Source organism: Hyperolius riggenbachi, chromosome 4 (genome assembly GCF_040937935.1).
Source record: "Hyperolius riggenbachi isolate aHypRig1 chromosome 4, aHypRig1.pri, whole genome shotgun sequence".
Lineage (NCBI taxonomy): Eukaryota > Metazoa > Chordata > Amphibia > Anura > Hyperoliidae > Hyperolius > Hyperolius riggenbachi.
The window spans coordinates 304,293,182-304,305,342 of NC_090649.1; the positions used below are offsets into that span (position 1 = coordinate 304,293,182).

The window sequence follows — 12,161 nt, forward strand, 5'->3', positions numbered from 1 at the left end:
GTACATTGTAATCGCCTTTGTTGTTAACCTCATGCCTTACAGAGTGCACCACAAAGTGATACTGATCTACTGGCTTTCCTGCATAAGAAGTGTAGACATTAGGTGACAGCTATGGAGTGACATCACACTCACACACCATATGAGAGAGCTGAACAGGCTACTTGGAGCGTTTCCACTTCAGTCTGTGTGACTGTGAACATATTGATTTGTCATTTGAATAATAATTAAAAACACAACAATCAATATAGTGCTTAATTTGATATAATGCCTAAACTGTGCGATTGGGTGGCCCTCTTGGTTCTTGGAGGAATAAAAGGAAATGATCAGGTGTTCCTTACTATGGTCCTCCTCAGTATGAGATGTCTGTTGCTGGAATAGAGTGAATAGCTACACCTGCACCAGCAATAGCGTCTGATAATTCCATGCCCATCTCCTGTTAGTGCTTGACTGCAGCATCACTTTATCTCCTTTGTAGTCCTATGCAGTGGATCCTGATCCAGAGCTGTAATGTAAGATTGACTACAAATCCTTTCTCAGTGGGGAATTGGGTTCAATAAAATTTTGTTGATGAGACAGCACATGTGTTGGAAATCTGTCATCATCTGTTAAGTTTATATGGTGCATTCCTTGTCCCTTATTAACAGTTTTTTTACCCTCCTGTGACACTGATCTCTCTCCGGCATGCGCTGACTAATCTTGTTTAAAGGTTTCACAGATAAAGGAGGCTTGTGTTTTTGTTTTCCTGGGCATCACTGAAAAATATTAGCCACTGAAATACAACTGTACTATTTATTTTATTCATTTGTATAGCATTAGCAAAATCCTCAGTGCTTTACACACTATAGTGACAGTGCACATTGGTTGTACTCCAGAAGCAGCTTACTGTCAGTCCGCCTTGTTACAGTCATACAAACATACTATAAAGCTTTAAGGTGGAAGCTGGCTAACATGCTAGAATGTTTTGGGATTGCGGGAGACATTCTAAATAAACATTGGCAACAGCAAACAATTACAGTAAATACACATTACTGAGCTTAGGCATGTGTGCAGAGCGAATCCAAGACCCCAGTGCAGTCATGCTAACCATTTGTGTTTATAATTTTTAGTTCCTGTAACATTCATGTAACTTTTTTCCCTAGCATTAGTAATAACATCCATTAGGCTGCTTACACACTAAGACGTTACAGGCGCACGTAAGTGCGCCTGTAACGCTCCCCCAACGCACAGCAATGTAACTCAAGTGGGCTGTTCACACAGCCCACGTTGCGTTACATGTAACGCTGCACGTTGCCCGGAAAGTGCAGCATGCTACGGCGTTAGAGCGGCTATAGCCGCGTTAGACTGTTTACACATGCGCAGTAGGGGGCGGAGAGGAGGCGGGGAGAGCCAGCTACAGTAGCCGCGCACATGGCTACTTAATATTCACTGCACTGGCGGCCGCTGATTGGCCGGCAGGACCACGTGATGCGGAGTGTCTCGCTCCGCGTCACGTGGTCCCGCCGGCCAATCAGCGCCACTCTGGGAGACTTTATCGGAATAGTGCCGCCTAACGCGGCTCACTCTACCGTCGGCTCTTGCAGCACCATACGTTGTGTTAGGTGCACGTTATGCGACCTTAACGTGGCACCTAACGCAACGTCTTGGTGTGCAAGTAGCCTCAAAGGGTACCTGAAGTGACATGACATAATGAGATAAACATGTTTAGATACAGTCCCAGGCCTACATAAAACTATCCTGTGGTCCTATTTTGTTACTGTAAGGTTTAACCTCTTGAGGAGCACCCACTAGTGACCAAGCGATTTTTTTACCATTCAGTACTCTGCAGCTTTAACAGTTTATTACTCGGCCATTCAACTTATCAGGCAAATGAATCTTACCTCATTTTCTGCCCACCATTGAGCTTTCTGTTGCTAGTATCTGATTGCTGCTGCAATTTTTTTTTAATTAATTTTATTGTTGTTTTTTTTTGTAATAAATAAAGATTTTTTTTATTTCCTCCCTCCTTCCTTTCCTTCCTCCCCCCGAGATCAGCCTAAGTGATCCAGCCTTGCTGGAACGGATATGTAAACCTTTCTGCTATTGCAGTCACATACACACGCACACACAAGCAGTTAGAAATAACTTTTCAAATAAATCCAGGCTGTCCTAGAGTCATTAAAAATGCCCCTGCTGTGGATGCATCATGTGCGCATGCAGCTGCAATAGCACAGACAATACTCCACTAACCCTTCAACAGTGTTCACAATACTATGGGTATAACCTATAAAAAAGAAAATAATTTGCTGGAGTTGCCTTATAATTAGACTTTGTAAGATTTTCCAGGGCTAGATAGATCATTGCAAAACATAAAGGCAATTTAGGCAAGCAGCAGTGTTTACTGTTCCTCCTTCCTCTGCCTTGTAGGTCTTGAGCCTTTATTTCTTAACGTTGTTACTTGTACACGTTTTCCTGGTGTTCAATCTTCTTATTTGGTTAATATAACTGCCTATCTGAGACTCCTTTGTCTCCCTTGTATTTATTTATTTTTCACTATTGATTAATTTTTGGGCATTTATGCACAAATGATTATTACTCTGAGTATTAATATTATGTATTGAAGATTATGAATTATACAGGTTCACTTTAGTGGCTTCTTGTGGCTTACCCTATTTTTGGTGACCAATGCTGTTATTTTTAAGGCAATTATTGAGGTTTTGTGAGGCATTAACATTGTCATATTATTGAATTAGTTAATTATTATGTACGCTGCTGCTATCACCTTTGGTGATTTTTAATAATGTTTTTAAATTTTGTTTACTATTTACCAATAAAAATTCTTGTATGATTTTTTTGAAATCATTTTTTGGATTGGTTGGTGCTGCTGTTATTGGATACTTTTCTTTTGATGTTTATGTATGCTCTAATTGCCCAATTAGCACACCCCTTCTTAGTTATTACAATTTATTATTATATATCTTTGTAATTATTTTTGATGGTGCTTGTCCCTACTGGTTGTTTAAAATGCAAAACATAAAGGATCTGCAGTCCTGTTCTGTTTTCTTAGAGACACTTTTAGTCAGGGCAAACACTAATTTTCTGACACACTGCTGTTGCGTTTTAGTTCGTGTTTTCCCACATGTGATTTTTTTCTATATGTGGCTAAATACATTGGATATACTGTACAAATGCTTGCTATGTGTGGGGAAATAAAAGAAAGTTGTCCGATTTTTTTTATTGTGGAACAAAGCCCAAAAACAGAAAGCAGATAAACGCAAAACAATTCTTTAGCGACCCATTGACTTTAATCATACGTGCGGTGGTGTGTGTTACCTTGTATGTGAAAGTACACCCACGATTCTAATAACTGTGCTCCCTACCTTGCTTGCACATCACACTATCACCTACTCCTTTAAATTGTAAGCTCGCAAGGGCAGGGTCATCCTCCTAATGTTTACTGTTTTTTTGCAATATTTGTGCTGCTTGAGACTCTGCTGTATATTTTTTGGTTGTACCTGTGTTCCCTGTGTTGTCTTAATGTGTTTTGTAAAGCGCTGCGGAATATGTTGGCGCTATATAAATACATAAATAATAATAATAATAATAATTATACACTCCAAGTCTGCAAATCTAAATTGTTGTCATATCATAATATATACTAACATAATTCTGTTGCCAAGAAACCATATGTATCGCTGGACGTGAAGCTTCACAAACAGACTTTGCATAGGCAAATGTCCAGCTGTACATCACATGAGCAGGATAGTGATGTGATGTCATCTGTAAAATGTAAACTCTAAACACAGAGTCAGGACAGTAAGACCACCATGTGCGACACTTATCTCCAGGAGGTAAGATGCTGAAAAAAAGTAAAGCTGGCAAATGTCTTCACCTATATCTAACTTTGTAAATACTCTCAAGTCCATTGGGGTTTAAATTAGTTTACTCACTTTTGATGATGACCCAAGTTGCAAGTGTGTATAGGATTTATTTGTCTTTCCCTAACATAATTGATAGGATACAGAAAAAAAATTGTTTATACACATAATTAGAAAAAGGTTACAGAGTATGGTAGCTGGTAACTTAAACCATTTGCATTTGGGAACAATTAAAGTGAATTGTTAATAAACAACGGGATCGCTAAATAAATGTGTGCTGATTAAATCTGTATTTGCTGAAACCTTGGCTAATATGTAAAGATGCAAGGTGGTGGAACAGGTGAACAATATCAGGTAGATACAGATCAATCATTTACCATATTCTACCAGAACCTGACCAGTGTATACCAGACCATTTGCAGACCTTTTAAGCAACGTGATGTTACTGGAAAGTTTCCATTTGAATGGTGTTTACAATGTGTAGATCTGGCAGTGATCAAGCTACAGTGAGTGTAGTCTAATTTCACCCATTACCATAAAAACAGGACCATTGGTTGCCTGAGCGAGTGAAAATACATTTTTCACATGTTCCTGTGACATGGATATTGGTGAATGTTTTCATCCAATAACTCAAATAGGCCACCTAAAATTTGTATATTATATTTACAATAATGCATTTGTTTGGAGATCAGAAACAGATGTGATAAATAAGCAAAAATATGAGAAATCAGGAAGCAGGCATGTACTGTATATTTAATATTATGTATTTCCTTAAGTGTCTTCTCTCCAAAGCTAAAAATATAATAAATTAGTAACAAATTAGTGCAATTAAGGCCACAAAGCATTTGAAATAAGTAAAATGTAGCTACAGAATAGATTTTATTAGTGTAATGCTTTTAATTATTGAAATCTTCTAGTACATACAGTAAATAATTAAGGTGCATGTAACAATAGTAGTACTGTCTATAATTGCAAAGCAAATGTGTAAAGTGCATGCATTACATAATATATACCTAAATAATTGCTCTTTTACTATGGGTACTCTTGAGTACAAACTTTGTTGTAGCACATGATATTCTTGTTTGTCATCTGTCCCAATAATTAAGCTTCCAAAGCCAAAAATACTATTAAAAAAACAATGATACATCGGCTCACAACTCATCACAATTTTCTAAGAGTACAGTCACTCAGTACACTCTATACTCAAGTTACCAAACAGCTCTGTGGAAGTTGCTAACTGCAGCCTATTGGAGAATAGCTGGCATTTTCTTAATTAGACCACGAGTGACCTTTTTTCATTAGTGATCTTTACAGCCAGTTGCTAGACTGCAACCGCTTTCACAGCAGGTACAGAGCTCCAAGTGTTAGGAGTGAAGTTATCCTATCACTGTTAAATTGAAACTTAACAAATGCAGTTCAAAGTAAAGCAACAAGCTGCAACAATGATCTCAGTCGTCTTGGCATCAAATGCCAGGATTGGGCCATTCACAGTGGCATCCTCAGACCACTTGCTTTACCCCTCTCTAAATAGTCTTTGTGTAGGTACATTTTGTCCAAGCCATGTCCAGCTTCTCTTATTCTGCCATAACTAGTGTAGTGACATCTTCCACTCATGATAGTGTTGTCAGTACTCTACCATGGAATGCAAGCACACCCACTAATGTGGCCATCCAACCAACATGGTTCGCTTACCCCCTCAAAACCTTCACCGGGATTTTTTCTCCATACTGTCCTTGGTAAAAGAGTGATAGTTTATTTCACATAGTTATACATAATATGTTTTACATAATTATATGTACTATGGTATCTTGTTGGTTTTGACTTATAGTAAGCAAAGCAATTACCTGAAAACTGATAAAAGACACTTTAAAACTGTTAAACCCAATAACTCCTTGCAATTGTGATGTACCAAGTTGAAACTCTTGAGTCAAGACCCGTGCAATATATTCAGGTTTGTATGAAAAGTAGAAAGTAAAGTAAATTAATACAGCCAGAGTTATTTCTTGTTATGAGGCATTTCTTGGTTGAGGATGAGAAGGTACAGTATATTATTAGGAAGTCCTACTGACTTTATTTTATGAAGTGTACTTAGCAGTTAATACAGCAATAAATACTGACAGTAAACAAACAAAATACAGAGGGAGACAACGGAAGGAAATGTGCTGGCATGGTTCCGTGGTGTCATAGAATTTCAGATCTTTAAAACACTCTTGTAGCTTTTAGCATTTAGAGGCTTCAGGGCTACTAAATATGACAACTGTGATCAAATCCCTGATGCGAATCATTTTATTTAAGTTACAGACCTCACTGAGACTTTGTAATACTTCATGTTTTAAAGGATTCACCGACAGCTGTGACTCTTGGACTGCGGATGGAAGAAATGATTTTCAACCTCGCCGATGCACACTTATTTTTTAATGATTTGGAGGTGAGCCAGAATGCTTGTTGTACTTGTTGCTAAATTTGGTCTGGGAGTGCTCATTTTAACAGCTGTTGCTCTCTCATTTGATGAACTGAGATATAAAACTAGCATGTTTACTAAACAAGTCTAAGTAAGTCTATTAACAGTTTGTCTCTACTTTCAAGATAGATTTTACAAGGGCACATTTCGATGGACACAATTTATTTTTTATTATGTGATCTCTTTGGAGGGCCTTTACCATACTTTGGTGCAAGAGGACAGAATGTGAGGGGAAATTTGTAACATTTTTGCAGCACAGTGCCACAGTTCTCTCGGTTCCCAACATATTTGAACAGACAATATTGCACCTAAGGCCCCTTTTACACTTAATCAATTGCTCTCAGTTAAAACTGAAAGAAAACTGATTTCCAAAGTAATATCTATGTTTTCCTATGGCTCAGTCCTCACTAGGCACCTTAACTGAAATCTTTTTCACAATGCACTGCTATGGTAAAAAACGCATACTAACGAACACTAATGCATACCAACGCATTAAGTGTAAAAGGAGCCTAATACTAGCCGGGCTGATGCTTTTTATTCATGTAAAGGAGAACTCCATCTAACACTAGATGATGGACATAAATGTGGGTAGGCTAGCCATAGTTACTGGGGAGGAGGCATTATTAGATCCCTGCTGTACACCTCTCCACATTGTGAGGAACTTATGGCAGTCATTCTTTGCAACTTCCTGCTAGTCCTTTTAGCCTCTTGACCAAAGATAGAGTCTATAGTGCATCAATTAACCTCCTTAGTAACACTGTGTTGGGCATACCGCTCTGTGGCCCCAGGAGTCCCCTTTAATAAATGTTTTGTCCCTAATTGCTATAAATCCTCTAGCTAGCACTAGGCTAGCTAGTGGAAGTGTCGGGCACCCTTTGATTGCCACCGATCGATCCCCCACGATCCCCCTGTTTATACATAACCCCCCCTGGATCCAGCGATCGCGCAGCCTCCTGGTGCAGCTCCGGTCTCTCTATGGCAGTGGTTCCCAACCCATGTGCCGCGACACATGCATGTGTCGCGGCAGCTTCGGGTATGTGTCGCGGCTCTCTCGGAGGGGAGCAGCGCAGTGGAGGGAGAGCTGTGGGCAGCGGCGGAGAAGGGGGCCATCTCCCCCCCCTTCTCTCACCTTAGGGTGCTCTGCCTCCCTCGCTCTCCCCTCCGATACTAAGTGTGGCGGCCCTTGGCAGCGGGCGGGACTTACCTTCCGTGTCGCTCCAAGCGCTGGCCGGAAGTTCTGGTTCTGCAGCCGCTGCTCTGGTCTGGATCAGGCCAAAGTAGTGGCAAGTCATCCCGTGCCGGCGACGGGACGAGACGGAGACACGGAAGGTAAGTTCCGCCCCTCTGCCAGCCACCGCACTTCGTTCCGGAGGAGAGAGCGAGGGAGGGAGAGCACCCTGAGGTGCCACTCTCCTTCCCTCGCTCTCTCCTCTTGGGGGGGGGGGGGCACCTGGCTACATATACTGGGCACATATATCCCTGGCTACATATACTGGGCACATATACCTCTGGCTACATATACTGGGGACATATACACCTGCCTACATATACTGGGGACATATACCCCTGCCTACATATACTGGGGACATATACTCCTGACTACATATACTGGGCACATATATCCCTGGCTACATATACTGGGCACATATACCTCTGGCTACATATACTGGGCATATATACCTCTGGCTACATATACTGGGGATATATACCTCTGGCTACATATACTGGGCACATATACATCTGGCTACATATACTGGGCACATATACCCCTGGCTACATATACTGGGGACTTTTACCCCTGGCTACATATCCTGGGCACATATACCCCTGCCTACATATGCTGGGCACATATACCCCTGGCTACATATACTGGGCACATATACCTCTGGCTACATATACTGGGCACATATACCTCTGGCTACATATACTTAGCACATATACACCTGCCTAAATATACTGTGCACATATACCCCTGGCTACATATACTGGGCACATATATCCCTCGCTACATATACTGGGCACATATATCCCTGGCTACATATACTGGGGACAACTGGTTGTTTGTCATTATGTACATTTACTGGTGAAAAGCTGTCTTATTATGTGCATTTACTGGTGAAAAGCTGTCTCTTATGTGCATTTACTGGTGAAAAGCTGTCTCTTATTATGTGCATTTACTGGTGAAAAGCTGTCTCTTATTATGTGCATTTACTGGGGAAACGCTGTCTCTCATTACGTGCATTTACTGGTGAAAGGCTGTCTGTCATTACCTGCATTTACTGGTGAAACGCTGTCTCTTATGTGCATTTAGTGGGGAAATGCTGTCTCTCATTACATGCATTTAGTCTACGTGTCACGGAGATCTGAACGTTTGGTTTGATGTGTCACGACTCCAAAAAGGTTGGGAACCACTGCTCTATGGGGAGGATCGGGTTTGCGCATGATGTCATGACGTCGGCGACATCATGACGTCATCTGGGTTTCTCCCCATACTGAAGACCGGAGCTGTCCCGGGAGGCTGTGCTGATTGCTAGATCCAGGCTGGGTAAGGTATAAATGGGGAAGTGGCGGCGATCAAAGGGTGCCGGGGAGTTCTTCTAGCTAGCCTAGTGCTAGCTAGAGGATTTACAGCGGTGTAACGCAGCGTAACGCTCAGGAGGTTAAAGTAATACTGAAGCAACTTTTGTTGAAAAAGTTAAATACTTACCTATAGAGAGGGAAGGCTCTGGACCGTATATGCCCTCCCTGTCCTCGCTCTGTCCCCTCATTCAAGCGATGTCACCCCATTCCATATATTCAACCAACTGGTTGAATACTTATTTGAGAACCGTGGGAAGGCTTGGGAACTTTGTGTCCCTGAGTGCTTCTGAAGATGGGTGGCTCCATACTAGGGCACTCTGCCACCCTCCTTCCCCTGCCATGGGACTTCTCCATGCAGTGATGTCACCTTACTGTGCCTTGGAAAGAGTACAGGTGGCTATGCTGCAATGAGCTGATATATCTGAATACCTTGCGCTGTGCTGGCTCTGCAAGGTAAATCTCCCCCCCCCCCCCCACAGAATACTCCTCCTTCCTAGCTCACCCTTCCTCAGCTGACTCTTTTCCCCTGACTACCCCCTCAGTCCTGACTGTTTCCCTTACCCCCATCTTGACTTCCTTGTCTACACCCTCTCTTCCTTCCCTGCACTCTCTCTGGCTTCCCCCTTCAGTGCTGACTGTCCTCTCTATCCTCCCCCATAACCTGTCTGACCTCTCCACCCTATTGACCCCTTCAGTTCTGACTCTATCCTCAATCCTTATCTCCCCCACTAATTCTTGCTGACCTCTCCACACTGACTACCCCCTTCAGTTCTGACTGCCTCCTCTATCCTAATTCCTCCCCCACCCTGGCTGACCTTTCCATCCACCCTGACTACCCCCTTCAGGCCTGATTGTTCCCTTTATTTTCACACCCCCAATCCCACCCTCTTGACCTTAGCTTTTCTTACCCCTCCCATTTCCAACCTCTCTCATTTCTAACTGCCCACTCCATGCTAATTTCCCGCCCCCACCTTGATTGTCCTCTCCCCTGATTACCCCCTCACTCCAGACTGCTTCTGTTCTTCCACCTTGGCAGACCTCTCCACCTTGACTACCCTCTCACTCCTCCCCTTCTCCTCTCTGCATGCAAAGAGGTGCATAAGTGTAGAGTACTTGTTAGGGGGCCCAGTGATAGTTACAACCCTAGAAGATTTGCAAAAAAAAAAATAATGTGAATCTGATAGATTCCCTCATCTTTATTCTTTGTAGGCTAAGGTAAACTTATGCTAGTAACTGTGGGAATTTCACCCCTAGGAAAGAAATGCAGTAGAATTGTAAAAAGTGTCAGTGGTATGAAAGCAGCTAGGACCTCTGGGTGTAGGTAGTCAGCAATGTAAGGCACACATCTCATTCCAGTGTTAAGAATTAAATCAATTTGCTAATAATTAGCTCATTTGAACATCCACGTTTGAGCCTCCCAGAAGAGTACATTATGTGTAAGGTTGGACATAATGTAGTGTCAAGTTGTCACCTCTGAGGCTCGAGATGGACTCTCAGAAATAACAACAATCACATGTTTTTGAAAGTTCTTGAAATGTCTTGGGCTGGTTTCTGAGATTGCAATTATAACCCTGTCTGCTCCCTCACTAGCTCACAAATTATATCGCTTGCACACATATGCACTGTAACAAGCATGGATCTGGCGGCTGCTGAGTCGCAGGGGGGGGGGGGGGGTCTGCAGCCGCCTCTCTCCCTGGCTCTCAAGCGTTATCCGTTCCCTTGGCGTCTAGCACGCCGGGAACGATGTTATCTCCAGCTCATAGGGTTTCTGTCTCGCGCGGGCGCACGCGGAGACAGGACCTTTATGCGGGCAGAAGGCGCGTCAGCTGACCTGACGGTCGGCTGATGTCACTGATGACTCTCGCCGCCACGATTGGCAGATTCCGTGGTGGGAGTGGCTGGAAGCGTGCCTCCGCTTCTTAAGCCTCCAGTCTTCATTCATTCCCTGTCTGCTGTTGTGAATATTTTGTGTTAGCGCTCAGACCTTAGACTAGTGCCAGGTGTTGAAACCAAGGACTTCACACCAAGACTAGGATTGTTGTTATATTGTATTTGATTACCTGTGTATGATTCTGGCTATACCTCTGACCTTGCTTCCTGCTTAACGCTTCTGTACTTCTGCCTATCTGATTAGTTGCTGAACTCTGCCTGATTACTGATTACTCTTCTGTCTCACGATTCTGTACTGATACTTGTCTTTCTGTTGCCGAACCTAGCCTGTCTGACCTCTCTACTCACCAGTGGGCCCTAGCCACTGGTGAGGCACTATTGTCTCACCAGCTTCTCTGGGGAGATAGTTTCTTATTGCTCCATTAGTGACTGATAGCACCTTTCCAGCTCCTCTGGAAAGGTCTGATCAAGTCTATACAGTCACTTTCACTACTAGTACCTGGCCAGCCCCTCTGGTGAAGTACTAGTCTGTATTTTCCTATTCTCTCACTGTTTGTACCTATTCCAGCCCTTTGAAAAGGTCTGTGCTAGTATTTACAGTCAATGTACTGATAATACTGTACCAGCTCCTCTGGTAAAGTTCCTCTCTACTATTAAGTTACGGTTGCACTAATACACAACTCTGTCAGTATCTCTACCAGCTATACTTGCATTATTGGTGATTCTGCAGATCACCACATAATCAGGTATAGTGTCTGTATTATTGGTGATACTGCAGATCACCTATAATCAGACGTCTGAGTGGCAGCACCCAACCGTTACATGCACCATCCCCTATGTGATAATTACACATCCATAGGTGTTTCCTGTGCTAAGAGTTGGTTGAAGGATTCTGAACTTAGAATATCCTCTCATAACTCACAGCAATTCTCCCTTAAACTCAGTTCATGTTGCACAGGAAGGGCTCTTACTTACACAATGCATAAAGCGTCAGTGCATGTTATACACACCAGGTAGAATCTAGGTGTTAGGAGAAAGATGTCAGCACTTGAGTTCCATCCAAAGAATAAAGGGTCAACTTGTGATCAGAGGTAAAAGCATAACATTAACAGTGATACACTTCAGGCAGCATTGCTTTTCTTCTCAACAAATCTGGATATAATCTAACATCTCCAGTCTAAATGTCCAAAATCCACAAACCTGTTCCAGAATCAGAAATCAGCGTTTAACGCTCAGGAGGTTAAAGTAATACTGAAGCAACTTTTGTTGAAAAAGTTAAATACTTACCTATAGAGAGGGAAGGCTCTGGACCGTATATGCCCTCCCTGTCCTTGCTCTGTCCCCTCATTCAAGCGATGTCACCCCATTCCATATAT

At 42.5% G+C, this 12,161-nt stretch overlaps 1 protein-coding gene across 17 annotated transcripts in view; it reads left to right on the forward strand.

Moving 5' to 3' along the window:
* Window positions 1-12,161, forward strand: part of EYA4 (EYA transcriptional coactivator and phosphatase 4) — a 481,052-nt gene that overhangs the window by 425,539 nt on the left and 43,352 nt on the right. For all 17 annotated transcript variants that reach the window (XM_068231595.1, XM_068231603.1, XM_068231607.1 and 14 more), the window contains one exon: window positions 6,193-6,282. In XM_068231595.1, the coding sequence (XP_068087696.1) occupies window positions 6,193-6,282 (90 nt within the window). The remainder of the gene's footprint in view (window positions 1-6,192; window positions 6,283-12,161) is intronic.